Source organism: Suncus etruscus, chromosome 9 (assembly GCF_024139225.1).
Source record: "Suncus etruscus isolate mSunEtr1 chromosome 9, mSunEtr1.pri.cur, whole genome shotgun sequence".
Taxonomy (NCBI): Eukaryota; Metazoa; Chordata; class Mammalia; order Eulipotyphla; family Soricidae; genus Suncus; species Suncus etruscus.
In genome coordinates, this window is record NC_064856.1 from 68,009,875 (window position 1) to 68,028,567 (window position 18,693).

General features: G+C 50.4%; 2 protein-coding genes across 2 annotated transcripts in view; one reads left to right on the forward strand and one right to left on the reverse strand.

Moving 5' to 3' along the window:
- KCNC1 (potassium voltage-gated channel subfamily C member 1) overlaps window positions 1-7,935 on the forward strand; it is a 71,887-nt gene extending 63,952 nt beyond the window's left edge. Inside the window, 2 exon segments of the mRNA XM_049780676.1 lie at window positions 4,871-5,059; window positions 6,780-7,935. Of these exon segments, the coding sequence (XP_049636633.1) occupies window positions 4,871-5,059; window positions 6,780-6,844 (254 nt within the window). The 3' untranslated portion in view covers window positions 6,845-7,935.
- A 4,932-nt stretch (window positions 7,936-12,867) lies between these two features.
- Window positions 12,868-18,693, reverse strand: part of SERGEF (secretion regulating guanine nucleotide exchange factor) — a 286,373-nt gene continuing 280,547 nt past the window's right edge. The window contains exon 11 of the mRNA XM_049781050.1: window positions 12,868-13,218. Coding sequence (XP_049637007.1) covers window positions 12,893-13,218 — 326 coding nt within the window. The 3' untranslated portion in view covers window positions 12,868-12,892. The remainder of the gene's footprint in view (window positions 13,219-18,693) is intronic.

Sequence of the window (18,693 nt, forward strand, 5' to 3'; positions counted from 1 at the left end):
ATATGCCACCAACTGTTTGCCCATGAATTCACTGGAGGGTGGGGGGAGGGGGGCTGCCACAATACTAGTCACCGTGGGATATATTCTCATATTCCATGGCTAGTGGTTCGTTATGGGACTCTCAGTTTTATGAGAACCTGCATATAGCACATAAAGTGGATCATGGGGCTCTTGTCCAGAGATATGAAGCCCATAGTCTACCTCTATCCATGGAATACCATCTGCCTATTCTGTGGACACAGGGAGTTCCCAGGAAAGAATGGCCTGAGGAAGGGCAGTCGTGCTAAATTGGGAAACAAGGAGCAGTTAGTCTGTGCCTGGACTTATAGGGAGGGTGAAGGCTGGTTCAGCAGTCCTCAAGCCAGGCCTCCTCACCCCATGGATAAGTGATTCTTCTCTGTTCTAGCTCACAATCTCTTCCTACTCCTGATCTGGCTTTATCTTTCCATGGTACTCCCAGGCCCCCTTCTCTGTTCCTCTGGGCTCTTAGACCCCTCACCCTTCCCAGTACCCAGCCACAACCCAGGATTCCTAGGCACCTAACATGGGGCCTCCAAGGCTAGAACAGGAGGCCTGGGCAGGAGAGGCAGCAAAGCAATGTTCCAACTCTGTAAGCCAGGCCTAGCTCTGTGTAGAGCTCCAGCCTTTGGATTAGTTCACCCTTGATGCAGCTTCAAGGAGTCCCCAATCTTGGGTGCTCTGAGAGTCCCAGGCCAGCCTGTCAAGGATCCCCAGCTCACTCCATCCAGGCACAGAGACCTCTGACAGACAATGCCAGTATTCTCCGCATGCACGCACACATGCATACAATACGCCGTGCACGCAAACACACAATGCATGCACACACCCCTGCTCAGCACACTAAGCTCTCCCAGAGATCCCAGCAAACTGAGAAGGCCCAAGGGCTCCAGTCGGAACTCTTGGGCCCCACAACCATGGCAGCTCTGTTTCAGGGGTCCCCTGGCCCTGGCCCCAGGTCTCAGGCATCACAAATCTTCAGCTCTCAAGCTTGGCCTCTAGAGCCCCAGGCCTGGTTCCTCAGGAACCTTCCTCTTCCCACAGTCCCCCAGGTCTTTACCTCTGAATGTCACTGCCCACAAGAATATCCCATGCCTCAACTCTGAGACCCTCTGATTTTCGCCCTTGTCCAGAATCAACTGGGCCTCGATCCCTAGGTCTTTCCACTCACCTCCCTCACAGCTTGTCCTGTGTTCCTGTGCTCCTAGATGGCTGTGGGGTTCAGGGTCTGTGTGTGAAGGAGTGGGGCAGGGGAGGGACCTACTAAAGCTGGGAAGGTGAGATCTAGCTTCCAGCCCCACTACCTCTCCAGGGCACTTTGGTGGCCTCTGTGAAACATAGGGTTCTCCATTTCCACTCTCAGGGCCAAATGCAGCATGTTGGTCTCTGGGGCCCCCTCTACTCCACCCCTCACCCCCATAGTGCAGCAGTGTCAGCCCTGCCCTTCAACCTCTCTGAGCCCCTACTGTGGCTGCCCATAAGGGACCAGTGGCTCTGCTCTCTGTCCCACAGCTGTCATGGCCTCACTGTGGGGATGTTTCTCACAGGGACCTCCGGGAAGAACACCCCACAAAGCCAGAGGTAGCCTGGGACAGATGTCCCAGGAGAAACTGCTTCCTTCTCAGAAAGTGGGAGTCCCATCTCCATCTGCAGTTGGGGACCCAGGCCACTGCCTGTGGGTGGCTTGGGCTGCCTGCTCTGTCCTGGCGTGTCCATTCATGTGTCTGTCCATACGCACTCCTTTGTGGTGCTCCGATGGTGAGCCAAGGGACTGCATGGGGAACAAAATGGGAGAAATCCGGAATGTGGAGCCATGCTGAGGTCCAGGGGTATCCTCCCTGCAACCCCAGTCCTCACGGGACGGGGGGTTGGGGGGACAAGCCTAGTGTGGCCTTGCCCTCCACCTCTCTGCTGGGCTTTGGAGGGGCGGTTTTGTGCTTGAAAGGGCTCCCAAGGGGCCTGGGATTTGGGTCGGGCAGGGTCGGGTTGCAGATAGGCATCTCTGCACAGACTGAGCAAGTGTCTGCTCAGATTCAGGGCAGGGTGGGAAGCTGGGATTGTGAAGGGGTCTGTGCTCCCCGGTGGGCTGCTACAGGTGGGGAAATTTAGCAGAGCTTTGGGGGTCCAGGATGGGATGTTCTCTCTGTTGTTCACATTCTCTCTCTCTCCACTAATCGTCTCTCTCTCTCTCTCCTCGTTTTGTCGCATGACTTGTGCTGGTTCACGTGATTGTTCTCTACTCCTGTCTCACACACTGTCCCCACTTAGCCTGGAGCCTTTCCAATCTAACCCTCCCCCCCACTGGGCATCCCTGGGGTTATCCCCCTGGAAGTGCCTGGCCACCCTACCCTGCCCCCGCCCGCGCGCGCCCCCTGGCGCCCGCCGTGTGGAACAGTAAGTACCAAGTCGTCGGGGGGCGAGTCAGGGCTGCATAGCCAGCAGCCTAGCCAGCCAGCCTCGCTTCTTTCTCCTTGCTCCAAAGTTTAACAAAAAATGACCCGCAGACGCTCATCTCAGCCCATTTCAAAGCCTGGAAACCATCTTCGCGAGACGCTGCCCATGCTGCCATTTCATCATTGCGGTCCGGCGGGACTCTAGTGGCAGGGACTCCCAGCCTGTTGGGGAAAATAGGGGGTGGGGGCAGGGAACCTAGGGGTCTGGTTGCTTTCTCATGCGAAGGAGATGGTGATGGAGTAAGGAGTGAGCCCACACCTCTGGCCTTCATGATCACAGGCTCACCAGGGATGAGTACCCTAAACCATAGACTTAGTGACACATCACCCAGCAAAACCTAAGCATTGCCAGGAAGTCATGACCTGCTTTCCAGAGACCTCTGTGAAGAAGAAAGCAGGCATGGTTGGATGTCAGGGGAGAGAGAAGTGCCCAGCACCTATTCGGTCAAGGTTCTCTGATGGCTGCCCATTCCCCCCTGTCCCTGAAGCCTGGACTGTAAGAGGGCCAGAGGAGGAGTCTCAGAAGGGCCAGAGGTCAGGCTAGGAGTGCAGAGGGATAGAAAGTTGCTTGCAGGCCTGAGTGCCTAGAATTCCACTCTCCTCTTTCCACTCTGGCTCCTCTCCCTCTCTGAGGCACGGCTTCCCTCAGCCCTACACGCTGGGAGGGAAGACAGGAGTCATTGTGGGGGTAGGCCGTGCTTGTCTGAGCGTACACACATGTGCTCGTTGACACCCCTGGCACCAGGCAGCCCCCAGGCTCGCAGACCCCAGCTCTACGCACTTGGTGTCAGAGTTACCTAGGTAACTGTCCCTTCTGGTTCGCAGTCAATCAGGAGCAAAGCCCCTGGGATGTGCTAAGAAACACACTGTACGTGAAATGCTTTGCCATCTTGTACGACAGACTTTTTTTAAGTTCCAAAATTATGATGGGTTTTTTTTTTTTTTTGGATTTGCTTTATGAATAAACCTGATTGGTCCATTTCTCCTCTGACTGACTGCCTCTTTGTAGTGACGTGGCGGGGGAACGCTGCGTGTGCGCGGAGAAGGACCCCCTTCTCACATGCGTGTTCTCATGTGAGGTGAACAGGGTCACGGGAGAGGGGCCCATCGGGCCAGATTGTCAGTCTGCTGTCTCGGCCCTTTTGGTGTCTGTCTGTCCTTGAGCTTTCACCCTAGATAGCCCTTTCAGGAATGTGGGGCCGAATTGGCTCCCACCCCGAGAAAGATTCTGTTTGGAGGGCTATGTGTGGGGGTCAAGCTCAGTCTCCTAGGTGATTAGTGGAGGGTAGAGGTTGGACAACCTAACCTCTAAAGACTTCCATGGCTCTGCTCCTGGACATGGGAGAGGGGAGCTCTTCTCTCTGGCTGCACTTTGCCCCCTCCCAAGCCTCCTCCCAGGTTCCCACTCAGGCTGCTGCAGAGGCCAAGCCTCAACTTCCCCCACCAGAGCCATCCACCGCTGTTGTCCTCCCACTTCCATCTGCTCGCTTTGCCCGATGCTGCCCAGAGGAGACGGGATGGAGCGGCCTCTCCAACATGGCCGTGTCACCTCATGCTTCCATCCCCACTGTGCCTGTGCACGCTGAGCAACCCTGGGCAGAGCAGGGAACACGCTGCTGCCATCTGGGTGGGTGAAGCAGATAGATGAGTGACTGGCGAGTCTATGAGGGGACAGAGCAGACTGTGACGGGGTTGGGTGTGAGAGGACAGAAGAGTGTGATGGGGCGGTTGGGTGTGAAGAGACAGAGTGATTGCTTTGGGTGTGAGGGGACAGAGGAGAGTGTGATGGTGTTGGGTGTAAAGCACAGAGGAGCGTGACTGCATTGGGTGTGAGGGGATAGAGGAGACTGTTGTTGTCGTGTGGGGACCGAGACCGGGTGGCCTGTGGCAGGGCTGATTGAGGGTATGTCAGTGCATCTCTAGTCAGGTTGAATCCAGCAGAGAGCAGAGCTGTGGTGTTGGGGATGGGGATGGGGGCAGAACCTGACTGCAGGTCATTGCATGGTGTGCGAGTGGCTGGTAGCTAGGCTCCAGTGGGTCAAAGTCCTGTCTCCAGACTGGAGTGTTCCTGCATGTCTGTCTGTACTTTCCCCAATCTCCGTGCCTGGCCCTCTCCCCACTACCACCTCCACACCACCCCGTCTCATTGGCCCCTGAACTCATAGATCCGGCCTCCAGAATTGTGCTTGCTGGGCCCATCACTAACTCATCTTTTTTTTTTTTTTTTTGCAAACTTTGAGCAAATCCAGGAGCCTTCCTGTTTTCCTCTCAAGTGACCTCCTCACCCTGCCCTCCTGAGAGACGGACTGCCCTTTACCACTGCCCCACCTCTGGCCTATCCCCCCACCCCCACTAAACAGTTTTCAGTGTCTCAATAGCTTCTGCTTATATGTTTGAAGATTCCAAACTGAATGGGGAGGTGGCGAAGGCCGCGCTGGCGAACGAAGACTGCCCCCACATAGACCAGGCTCTCAGCCCCGATGAGGGCCTGCCCTTTACCCGCTCGGGCACCCGCGAGAGATACGGACCCTGCTTCCTCTTATCAACCGGGGAGTACGCGTGCCCACCTGGTGGAGGAATGAGAAAGGGTATGTAGAGGGGCCGGCGCTTTCTGCCTTGGCCCAACCGCACTCTTGCAGATTGGGGTGGGGGGCAAGGGATGCTGAGGGGCAACCAGGCACATAAAAGAGGGAAGAGCTATAAGGAGCAAGGGAGATCTAAGTCCTTTTCCCTCAAGTGCGGTGTCAGGCTGGCAGAAAGTACCAGGAGCCCAGCGATCCAGGGGTTGGTGCCACACTTGAGCCAGGGAGACAAGTAAGGCAGCAGCTGACAGCAGGCCATGGCCCATGGCAGGAATAGCTTCAGGGCCCCCCATCTGACTTCTCAGGCAGCTGGGACTCAGGCAGCAGGAGACCTTCCCTGTACCTTGGCTGAGGAGAACAAAGGGATGGGTCTGGTCCGGCCCTGAGAACATACAGTGGAGAGTCATGTTTTAGAGGGAATCCATAGACCAGATTGCGGTGGTTGAGTAAGGGCATGGAGAGTGGGCGGCTTTAGGGCAGGGGTGAGGCCAGAGTCCTGAAGAAATAAGGAGTGTGCCCAGGTAGGGGGTTCAGGGCAGGTAAAGGAGGACCTGGCAGAAAAATGAGATGTGCCCTCTAGAAAGGACATGGATGTGGGGACCACTCCTTTATGGTTGTTGAGAGCCAAATCCCCTTGGGAAAGCCTCTGCTCCAGCTCCTTTATATCAGACCTCTTGCGTGAGGCTGACCCCTGAAGAAAAGGCTTCTATTTGAGCTTGAGCACAAGTTGAGGAGAAGCTCGAGGTGGGCATCCAAGGTCCCCTTGCTCCAGGCTACCAGCATCGGCTTGAGCTGGGAAGGGGGAAGCAGGCTGGTTGGGCCCTGGTGCATGTGTGGGGGTGTCTACTGAGCTCACATGGGGTGCATGCTGCCAGGTGAGTGGAGTGGGTTAGATTGACAGGCCTGTGCTCTTTAGATCCATGGTTGACCTCGCTCGTAGGCATGATGGCTGTTCCAGTCTTTAAAGTGGTTAAACCATTGCACAAGACACAGGATTCAAAGTCTAGGGACAAGATGGGAGAGGGGAGAAGAATACAGGGGTGGTCCTCTGGCCACAGAGGCTGGTGATTCCCATCCGGCCCAGGCTGCTCCCTGCTTCCCTGCCCTGTCTGGGGGTCCCTTGGACCCCAGTGCGGCTTTCTGCTCCCGCATGGGGCTGCATGGCGGGGACTGCCGGCTGGGATGTCCCCATCTCTGGCATTTTCCACGGAGAGGCCTGAAGCACAGGGTTGGGGCTGGTAGGGAGAAAAGCTGCCTGACCTCTTTCTCTCAACATAGGGTCCACTTACATTGTGTGACCCTGAAGGAGCAGATGGGACTCGGTCCCCACCTGGCTTCTGAAGTTCAGGGAGCCCAGTGGTGATCACGCTCCTTTCCCCATCTCATGGAGCAAGTGCTTCCACCCACCTGCACAGGATAAGTGGGTCCCTGCTCTCATGGAGCCCTGATGGCTTTACTTAGGATAGGAAGAGGCTGTGATCCCCACACAGAGCAGGCCAGAGCTTAAGGGGCTGCCCCAATTTTCCAAAAGGGTGAGACAGAGTGCGTGTGTGCGGGGCAGGATCAGTGCATGGGAAATCCACGCCGGCTGAAAAGAACCTGCCTGCCTCTGCATGCGGCTATCCTCTTTCCTTCTCCTCCTGTAAGAACTAAATACTCAGCGGGCCGGGAAAGCCAAGGAGAGACGAAGAGACGCTCAAGTGTTAATTGTATTCTTTACATACAGATCTTTGCAAAGAAAGCCCTGTCATTGCTAAGTATATGCCGACAGAGGCTGTGAGAGTGACTTGACCAGGCGGCTTGGCCCAGGACACTGATGGCTATTAAGCATCTGGGTGGACCTGCAGCCCCTCCTCACCCTCGGACAGAGTAAATTCACGTCATGCAGGTTTGCCGGACGAGGCCGAGGGGCCCAGGCCTTGTGCTAGGACGGACGTAGCTTTTTCTACGGCCAAATGGTAACTGACCGTAGAGGATTTCTTTTCTTTTCATTTTCTTTCTTTCTTCTTTTTCTTCTTCTCCCCCCTTCAATTTCATTTTATTTGGGGAGGGGGGATGGAGGGGTTCCTTAGCATGACTTGCATGAAGTAAAACAGAAAACCCACCCCACCCACCCCTGCAACTGTATGATCATTCTAAACAACGAAAAGACTAAAAGCAAAAGTCCTCTATTTTCTTTCAAAGCTCTTTCACACATGGCTTGGGAGCCAAACTGTAAAGGCGCTCAGTAGCAACCTGTACATTTGGGGGGAGGGGAATAAAGGGTGAAGGGGGGCAGGGAATGGATCGCTTCCCTTTCTATCCACGGGATCAAGAGCAAAGGTTCCATAAAGGGCAGCCGGTCAGTCATCGGTCATATTGACCTCACCTCCATAATCCATCTCTCATGCGGAAACCAAGCACTCTGCTCCAGGTAGACTCATGGACTCCCACACTGCCGCCTTCTTCCTGTTTGGCATGTTTGTGACCCGGCGGACGTCTCCCCAGCACCCTTGAAGTGGCTAGTCTAGGTCGAGTCTATCATCTCGTTGGTGTGTAGCTCCAGTGTGATCAACTTCCATCACCAATTGTTCCTAGTAGTTCATCCAACTGTGTCTGGATTTTCCAAGTGTTACTTAGCGCACCAGGCCATCAGGACACGGGGAGGAAGGCATAGCCTCCTCCCCTATGCAGGCACAAGCCCTGCCTTCTGTGTACTCTAGTACTGCCGAGTAAAACACTGCATGCCCGATGTTCTGCAAAGCGATTCCAGCATGAAATAAATTTTGTATCATGGTTTTCTGTATAGTCTAAAGCAGATTTGTTTTTCGGAAGCAATTGGAGGGTTTGCAGAGACACACACTTCTGCATCTTGAATAAATATAGTATTTTCCCAACAGAAACTGAGGACAGTAGCTTGGCTTTGGTCTGATTCTAAAATTAGTGGTGGTGGGGGGTTTGGGGGGAGGGAGGACGATATTTTTGAGAAACACATGCTTGAGTTGAAAAGTTTAAAAAAAAAAAAAAAAAGCAACACCATGAGCCTTCCCAGCAGCATGCTGTTTTCCTGGAAAGAGTGGTGCCTGCCTGAGTTCCACCACCCCTCCTGGCCTGGGGCCTCCAGAATAAAACACCGACTTTGGAGATGAAGCACTGACTTGGGTTTTTATTGCTATGGGCAAGTGTCGCCGATTTAGTTCTGGGCCTTTGTTCAATGACTACGGTTGGGCTCGGGGGATGCTGGGTAAGCGCCCTCCTCTTCCAGTCTCAAGGACCTATCCAGGGTGCCTGCTGTCCTCAAGCTGGGAGAGATCCAGGGTCCCAGGAATACCCTCTTTTTCTCCAGTGCCTATTGGGCAGAGGAGGCCACTCTCCAAAGGGAAAGAACATCTAGGGACCTGAGGAAAGACAAACAGCCTCTGGGAGCTCTCTATGACTCACGTCATATTGATGACTCGCTGAGGGTACCCAGGGCCAAGCTCCAGCCCAGAGGTCATGGTCCTCCTCCCTCCCAGGCCTTTCCTTCAATGTGATGGTGTTCAAGGCAGGAGTCGGCATGTGAGGCTGGCTGTGCCACCCTTACTGGGCCTATCTGGACCCAGCATATTCTTTCTTTTCTTTTGCTCTGTACTTAGGCCATACCCAGCAATGCTCAGGAGCTGCTCCTGCTTCTGTGTTTGGTGGTGATTCCCAATGGTTCTGGTAGGGTTGTGATGTGATAGTGGGAATGAAACCCAGGTCTTCAGCCTGCAGAGTCTGAGCCACTGTCTTGGCTCTCTCCTGGGACTCTGGACTCGTTCAAGGTGGTGGTTTGCTTGATTTTGGGAGGGGGCTGTGGTCCTGACTCCTTCCTGTCTACTATGAATCCAAGGATATTCCAGTACTAAAAGTCCAATGTGGCCATGTGATTCCCCCTCTGAGCATCAGGTGGAGCAGAAACTGATTGTCTGGGGTTGAAATCATGTGGATGTCAGTTTCCCGGGATTTCATTTCCCTTGATGCGTCCCGGGTGGTCTGAATCCACAGTCAGGTGAGAAGGTGGGAGGCTAAAAGGTGGGAGGCTAAATTCAGCAATACTGAATTTGCATTGAACAATTTTACATTCCCTCCACTTCTGCCCTATGCAATGGGTGGGATTGGGGACCAGTGGTCACTTCAAGGCCTTTGCCCAGGTATTGTAGTCAATGGGACCTCAGATCCACACGATGACAAAGGAAGCTGCCTTTCCCATGGGCCCTGAGAAGCAAGACAGCCTCTACTGCAGTGCACGCAAAGTGCACAGGTTCTGGGGCTTTAGGGATGCAGTAGGGAATGGGAGATGGGGGCTCACATGCAGTGAGCATCTCCTATGGGGCATTTGGGCCATTGTTTAATGACCCACCAAAACCCTGCACAGAGGGCCAGGAGATAGAATACAGTTTGGGGGGCATATACGTAGCATGCGCCCGGCCCTGTTTGATGCCCAGTATACATGGTTCTCCAACTATTGCCGAGTGCAGCTTTGGAGGCCCCCAGAGCTTCCAGGGTGGCTCGGGTACTCAGCACTGTAGAACCCAAACAGCATCTCATCCTTAGGCCCTTATGGTATCCAATCACCTGGCTGACCGAGAATTGCTCATTGATGTCCTCGGGACTGAATGAGCATTGCTTGAGAACACTCACCCCCTGCAAAAAACAAAAACCCAAATCCCAATATCTCTTTTAGAGACAGAGAAAGAAGTAGGTGCTGCAAACCCAGGACCATGAATGAGGCTGGTTCCAGTACTACTGCAGGGCCTTCCTGGGCTTAGAAATGATCAACAATAACAACAAAAAAAGAATCAACAGGAATGATAGAGTTCCTGGACCCTGAACTCTGGGTATCTAAGGCCTGGCTGTCTGCCACTACCACCACAACCACCACCCACCTGTGTCACTCCAACACCAGCCAGTCATGCTCCCTGTGGCCTTAAGAATGAAGTGGAAGCTCCTAAAAGGCTGGGGCTTCTCCCATCATCTGTGTCTTTTAGGGTCACTCAGTCCTCAGAACCAGTGGGTCACACACAGACTCAACCCTTTTCTTTTCTCCCATGCTTTCCCCTCAAACTCTTTTCTGGCATCTAAGGGTGTTGGTTGGTTGTTTTCCTCTGAGATCCTAGCCTAATTCACTGTTTCCCCAGGACAAATCCATCTGATTTTGGTCTGTAAGGGCCTGCAAGTGTAGGGGCTCAAGGGAAGAGGAGGTGCCTACACCTAATTGGGGAAGAATGTGTGTTTAAGTTGAACTTTAACTCCTTCAGGAGCCAGGCCTGAGGCATATGAGCACACCCCAGGGTCCCACTTACTATTTCAGGGGCAGCTAGTATGGAGGCCACAGTTGGGTGCTCTGTGGGCATTGCTGGGGATCAGACTTGGGGCTCTGTGTGTGTAAGATATGTGTTCTGCCACTTGGGCCAGTAAAAGTTATCTTAATCTTTTTATCTTTTTTAGTGAAGCACCCAGCGGTTCTCAGGGATCAGTCCTGGCTCTGCACTCAGAAATTGCCCCTGGCAGGCTGGGGGACTTTATGGGATGCCAGGAATCAAACCGGCCGTATGCAAGGCAAACACCTTACTGCTGTGCTATCTCTCCGGTCCCGCAAAATAGTCTTTATTGAAAGAAATTTACTTAGAGAAGTGTGAAGAGAGAAAGAATAGGTGTTTCAAGAGAAACACAGACTTGGAAAAAGCCCTTGATTATTAACAAGTGGGTGTTCCTCAGGTTGGCCCCCATTTCTGGCCAGGTGGAGAAGCCTGGTACCAACTATGGGACAGTTATGATAGCCATGGCCTGGTTATCAAACAGATCTGTAGATGAGAAAGGCAGAGCTGGATGAGGGCATCATGGAGCCCACTCCATTAAACTCTTCATAGAGGACTCCAGTTAGCATTGGGTGCATCCTCTGCCTACCCTTAGTGAAGGGATCACAGAATTGGGCTTCCCATGCACTCCAAGATCTTAGAGGTTGTTAGGAATCAAGGGATGAAACAGCTACAAGTCAAAGGGTCCAGACAAAATAATGAGGAGATCCAGTCAAAACACTGACAAGGCCTGCTTATCCCCTGGAGCCTTCAGGTGCTCGTCAGGCCCAATTTCAATGTACCAGAGATAATATTGCAGGTAGGATACTTGCCCTGCTTGTGACCACCACCAGTTTCAATCATCAGCATCCCAACCGGTCCTCTGAATACTGCCAGGATAATTTCTTAGTGCAGAGCCAGGAGTGTGCCCGCCCCCTCAGAAAACAAAACAGAACAACAAATAGACAAAATAGAGATCCAATTGGGGACAAGGCCCAGCAGCCAATGTTGGGTATTGGACTGGAGAAGCATGGTGTAGTGGTCTGGATAATCTCCTAGAATTCAGGGCAGGCCACTTTTCTCAGCATGAATTGACTGCTTCCAAGAATGAGGCTCAAGGCCGAGTGAGGTCTGGGTTTGGGTGGATACTACAGTGCTACCAATCCTTGCTCCAGGATCAGCCCTGTGAGGCCTTTCAATTGCCTATTTCTGTGGGCTAAGTTACCCTAGAGATAAGCTGAGAGGGCTTGATCTCTATTCTAGAAACACATGGCAGTCTGTAAAGGCTTTCTAGAGCCCCTGGCAGTCAAGAGGTGCCCTCCCATTGATCCATGGGATCAAGGACCTGGAGATAAATCTGTGTGGTGAAGTTTAGATATCTTGGGGAAATTCCTAATAAGTTCAGATTTCCAAATGCCCTGATCTTCATGAAGGCTGCTTCTAGCATCCAAGTTCAGGTTGTCCAGAGGAGAAGTGGTTTAGATTGCCTGACCCAGCAACTAGGGTCATTCCACTATGATCTGGCACTGACCCCCATCCCAGTCAGCCCTTAAATTCTGAGACACACACACACACACACACACACACACACACACACACACACACACACACACACACACACACACACACACACACTTGCTTTTAGGGGGATGGTGTTTGAGACCCAGAACTGCCTGCTGGGCTCTCCTAATGCACTGATATAAGGTGGCCATTAACAAATGCATTTTGAAGATTCTGAGGGATCCTGTAGCCTACATCTGGGCTTTGTTTCTTCCCAGAGTCTTGCCCTCACAGACCAGCTATTTGAGGACCTATTGGGGGCCCCAGGTCAAAGGATTCTGCCAGTTCCAGCAAAGATCACAGGGCAGAGCCAGAGGCCTAGCTTATTGCTGGGGAAACATGTTGACAGCTGGGGTCTTGACTCCTTTCTATATACTGTGTCCTGTCCTTCAATGGAAATGGCACAGCAGCTATCTGTCCCACAGACTGGCTCTACCCAGGCACATGCCAATCTAAATCCTCTGAGACTATCTGGTTCAAACTTCCTTTGTCCTCACCAGGGTCTCTGGGCTAGGGTAGGGTGTGTCTTCACAGATGTCCTGCCCAAGCTCACTCATTCGCCCCTGCTTCCTTCCATCCTTGCTGCAGAGGCTTCACCCTTGGTGCTAGAACTTCCTCTTTGTCCCCTTTATTTGACCAGAGCACCATGAAATCCTTGCACCAACCAGCCATATACTTTGGATCCTGAGAACTGTGAAAGTGGGGGGTAGGCTACCCAAGTGGGTAGGAATAGGGGGGCATACCCAACAGAATGGAATGTGTTGAGTTTGCTGTCCCCACCAGGAAGGGCCAGGTCTTGCTGTTGCTGGCCGAGTTTGTCCTTAGACAGGACATGACACCTCCTTTTCCTCTATGGTCCCTGTCCTGGTCTGTGGGCACTCTTTGCCCAGGACCTCTGGAGCCCTTCTCAGGCCAACCTCACAAACTGGTGGAGCAAGTCACTTGGAATACACTGGGTGAGAAAAGTCATTTTATTCATGGGTCATAAACCATTTGCATCTACCCCTGGCTGTGTTTCATAGAATTCCCAGTTGTCCTTTTTTCCGGTCTCTTTCTCTGCTGTGACAGCTTCTGGAGGTTTGGTGTCTGCAGTAGCTCCCAGGGAAGGACCAACATCCTTGGAGTTGGAGCCCTGCAAGGGGAGGGAGGGCAGTCGGCACAGGGCCAGAGAGTGGCCAGCCCCACAACCCACATGGAGTCCTGGCCACTGCTGCAGAGCCTGCACAGGCTTTGGGACTTCAACGTTGGCTTCACTGCCGTCTCCACACATGCCATGCTCGTTCCAGCCCCAAGAGTAGCACGTTCCACCTGGGGAGAGAAGGGGACAGTGATGTGGAAGAAGATCTGGGAACTGACCCTACAGACTGACACAGGAAGAAAGCAGAGTTCAGGGACCCTGGGCAGGAGTCCCAGCTCCACCCTGCTCTTGTTTTATTTCCACTGCTGCTGCACACACCAATACACACACGCCCATACCCCAAATCCAAGGCTTGTTCCCACATAAATACTCAGACTCATAATCCAACACATACACACAAGTGATCCAAGACCTGTCAACACACAAACATACATACTCTTATAATACAAAACTTGACAATGTGCCCCCCTACCCAACACACACATAATCCTCCATGCTGTCAGAGAATTTACCAGGGGTCTTCACATTAAGCAACATCACCCCATCCCAATACTTCCCCCTCCTCTGGGCCATGACCTGACTGGTATCATCTATTCAATCCTCAGAGAAACAGCAAATGATCTACAAACCCAGCACATCTAACTCTCTGCTTCAAATCTATCAATGAGGACAGGGAGATGGCTCAGTGGGAAAGAACTTGGCTTATATATGTGAGACCTTGGGTTCTATCCCTTGCATGATCAACAGACAAAACTCAGATAAACCCTTTCCTGAACTCCCCACTGCCCGGCCTGAGCTCTCAGGCCTTGTGATCCCTTACAGGACTCCCATGGCACAATTGCCTCCTCCTCGCCCACCCCACTCCCCATCACTCCAGATCACTCCCCAGCCCGATACACTTCCTTTCGGTCCTGAGAGGGGCATTCTTTTCTCTTGAATTCCCTTTCCTGAGCTCCAGATCTCCCTGTCTCTTAGATTCATTGAAAGGTAGCTCAGAGGCCAAATTCCTTGACCATACAATCTAGCTCTGAGTCTATGCTCTCCTGTACTTTCCCTTCTTGGGGTCCTTGTACCTGGCTGTGGACATACATTGTGTGTTTGGCTATGTGGGTTCGATCTCCTTCTCAGTAGCTATTGACTGGCAGGAGATATGGAAAGGGCATTTTGGTTCTCTGTTGTATCTGTAACAGGGCATCCAAAAACACAGCTGGTGTTTAATATACTAACTTGCTGACTGAGAGAGCAGAACCATCATATAACCAAGCACTCAAGCCCTTGGGCAGTGATTTTGAGAGTTTGAATCTTCCCCTCACATCTGAACCCATTTGCGTGTTCTAGGATTGTGTTCTTTCTTTTCTGGACATAAAAGTGATACATGCTTGTTGGGGGAAAGGGAAAAAGTGGAAACCTTGCATAAGTGTAAAGAAAAGCTGACTTAAAAAATATTACTCACTACAACAAAGATTGTTTGTGGTGCTAGCTTTCAAACCCAGGCCCTCAAGCAATTGAGGTAAGTGTTCAGCCACCAGCCTACAATCTATAAATATTTTGGATGGGTCTCTCAAACTTCATGAAATTTGTTCATATTTGTGGATCTTTTGTCCTGCACTTAACATTAGAACACAAACACTTCTTTGTAGACTTGAAAATTATTAAAACCAATTTGTTTAATATAGTTCGCCATGCAAAAAATAGCTTAACAGAAATAGACATAACTCTGTCCAAGTTAGGACACTAGCAAACATTAGCTTCAATCCTCCCCTTTAAAAAATAACACAAAGATAAAGTGGAAGTCCCCACTTTCTACCTCTGCCCTCTCCTTTCCGTCCCTGCCATTGGAAGCAACTACTATTTGGAAACTGCTGTGCACTATTTACATGCTAGTTTTATATTTTCCTACAGACATGTGTCCTTGCATACTATGTGATGTTTTTAGTTTCTTTTTAGAGACTCACATAAACAGTGTCAATCAAATACGCTTCATTTTTGTGACTTGCTCTCCGTACTCAGTACTGCTCTTGAAATTTCTCTGAGATGACAGTTCCAGATGTAGTTCATTTATTTTCATTCTGACTGTGCATAGCCTTAATTATAAATATAATTATGTATCAATGCTGCTTTGTCTGTTTCCCTTTTAGACTGCTATTTTTTATTATGCAGCATAATGCCTAGCATCTAATCTTACTATAGGACGATAAAACCAACCATGTTGCTGTAATCAACAGCACTGCAATGGACATCTTTGAATGTATCTCCTGGTACAAACTGGTATCTCTGTATAGGTCTGATTTCCAGAGGTGTGAGATCCTGTTTCATTTTATTGGCTATGGCTAAGTGCTCTCTACTGCAGTCATTAGAGATCCTCTCCACAATGGATATAAGTGTAGTTCCCTCTCCTTTTGCTGTTAGACTATTTGCTACTTTGGTAAAGTGCATTCAGGTGATTTGCATTTGCCTCCCAGAGAGCTGGAGATGACTGTTAGCTGCCTCCATGAACATACATTCCTGTGCTGTTCTTTGATGATCTGCCTCTTATTGATCTGTGATTTTCTTGAAATATCCTTTTGTTTTTTATAATTATTTGTAACTGCATTCTGTGATATGTTTTTCACTTTGTTTATGGTATCTATTGTTACACAAACTTATTTGAAATCGCTGCTTAATTGCCTATTATGGAGATTAAACAATTTACTTAACCTGTATCCTATTATCAGATCCGAGGTTGCAGCTGATTTTTCATTATTTTGTATAAGATTCCGATGAACATCTTTATGCATGAGTCTTTTGTCTCTTTCTCTCTCCAGTTATTTTCCTAAATTAGATTTTGAAAATGGGAATTCCTGGTCAAAGGTAGACACTGCTGAGACTCCTGCAGGTGCTGCTTGAATGTACCCTCCCTGGCTCTGGGAGTCTCAGCTTCACTCCAGCACTGTCTGAAGTTGACTTTTTTGTTTATTTGTTTTTAAACCACACCTGGCAATGGTCAGGGATTATTTCTGGCTCTGCACTTAGGAATCACTACTGGCAGCAACACTGTGCAGATTGATTAGTTATTACCATGTTTAAAATCATTTTAATTTTGAAGACAAGAATGTCTCTAATGTTTTAATTTCCATGTTTCCGATTATCCTTGAAATGGAAATTTTTTTTTGTTTCTCAGACACCGTTTTCTGGTTTTTTTTTTCCCTTTGTTTTGTTTTGTGGAATACAGGTCTTCCATTTCTGCTGTTTAGTACAAAAGAGTGTGAGCGTTCAGACTCAAGACTCAGAGGGCTGAGGTCCAAATCCCAAATTACTAAGCCCAGAACTGAAGCAATAGTACAGCGGGTAGGGTGCTTGTCTTCATGCCAACTAGGGTTCAATCTCCGGCACCCCAGATGGTCCCCTATGCCTGCCAGGAGTAATCCCTGAGCACAGAGCCAGGAGTAAGCTCTGAGAAAAACAACCAACCAAATCCAAGTTATTCAGCCCTGAGTTGGAAGGATAGATAGAACAAGGGTTAAGGTACTTTCCTTTAAGCAACTAACCCCTTTCTGTCCTCAGCACTGGACATGGCCTCCAAACACTGCCAGGAGGAGTGATTGCTGAACACTGAACCTGGAATAGCAGAATAACTTCTGAGCATCAGAGGGTGTGTTCTCCACCAAAACAAAAGTGGTACCATGCTCAGTCTCCTAGGTCTCAGTTCCCTCAGCAGTTAAATGAGGAGAGTAAAAGTGACCTTACCTGAAAGTTTTCTCACCAAGAAGTATGAGAGGAGTAGAAATCCTTAGAATGGTGCACATGTAAACAGTTGCTATTTGGGTTCTTTCTTTTTTTTGGGGGGGGGGGTCACACCCAGCAGCGCTCAGGGGTTACTCCTGGCTCTAGGCTCAGAAATCACCCCTGGCAGGCACGGGGGACCATATGGGATGGCGGGATTCGAACCACCGTCTTTCTGCATGAAAGGCAAACACCTTACCTCCATGCTATCTCTCCTTGTTTTAAAGTTTTGTGTTTTGGGGCCATAATGATAATACAGTGGGTGAAGCACTTTCTTGGCACTCAGCTGACCTCAGTTCAATCCCCAGTTGTATGATTCTCCAGCACCACTAGGAGCAAGTCCTTTAATGCAGAGCCAGGGATAATTAAGCCCTGAGCATCACCGAATGTGGCCCAAAAGCAAACAAACAAACAAAAAAATTTAAGATTTGTATTTTTAAGAATATTCTTTATTTACCTTATCTGATACATATTTTTCTTCGTTTGAGTTAAAATTTTGCCTTGGGTCCCCTGACATCAAACAAGTTTATGGTTATGTGGGGCAAACCGTGTTGATCTTTTATTATTTCATCCCTGATTTATCAGCATTACATCCTTAGAACAAAAGAGATTTTCCAGTGACCTGATTTTGTTTAACACTTCCCTCCAGATTCACTGAAAATCTGTGTATTCCCTCCTGATCCACAAAAAATCTGTGTAATACGGATTCCAGCTACAGCGGGAGACTGGGGCTGCCCTTCCTTCCCCTGTGCCCTAGGAGGGAGACAGTTATTGGCTGGAAGCTGGGGTCTGGGGAAACGCAGATGCCTGCCTATTGGGCCTGGCGAGGACATGCAGGCAGAAAGAATGAGCCCCAGGCAGCTGCTTCCCACCTCGATGCAGGTGATTCCGCCAGGCTGGTGGGGGGCAGGAAGGGGACAGGGAGATCAGTGTGGTACCTCCGGGCTCACTAAGCACCTGGCATGGGCTTGGTGCCACGTCCTGGTGAGTGGTACCAGCTGACCATCAGTGGTAATGGGGGTAGCAGGAAAGCAGAGCTGGCAGACCAGCAGGGCACGGCAGGGGGGCTGGCAGTCCCTTCTCTTCTGCCAAAGGAAACACGCTAAGGCCAGGGTAGCCAGAGGTCTTGAGCTATGGCTGCCATGCCTAGGGGGCTAAGAAGATGAGCAAAGTCCCAGAACCTCCTCCCTCATCCTTCCAAAGCACCTTAGTTAGATGCTTGTGTTCTGGCCTGGAAAACTAAACACCCTTTGAGACAGCTATGTTTTCTTTTTTGTTTGATTTGGTTTGGGAATCACACTTAGCACTGCTTTGGGTTTACTCCTGACTCAGGGATCGCTCCTGGCAGAGCTCCAGGGGTGATGGTGACTGAACCCAGGTCACCTGTGTGCAAAGCAAGCACCCTCTCTTGTCCTGAGACAGCCAGGTTTTCCACATTTTTCTCCTTTTGTAGGTGATGAAGCTGAGGCAGTGTGGCTGTAGGATTGTGCGGATGCAGTATTATTGGATACCAGAGTTTGCCAAATTTATTCCGGAAAGGCAGATCATCAATATTTCAGGGTTGAGGACTTCATCCAGTCTCTGTTGCATGATCTTCTTTAAAAAATTTTTAAATGGGGGCCAGAGTGATAGCACAGTGATAGGACATTTGCCTTGCATGCTGCGACCAGGACAGTCCCGGTTCAAACTCAGGCATCTCATATGGTCCCACAAGCCTGCCAGGAGCAATTTCTGAGCACATAGCCAGGAGTAAACCCTAAATGCCACTGGGCCTGGCCCAAAACCCAATATACATACATACATATATATATGTATATATATATATATATATTTAAATGATAACCCTTTAAAAATCATTCTTAGAGCTGAGGGTGTGGCTCAGA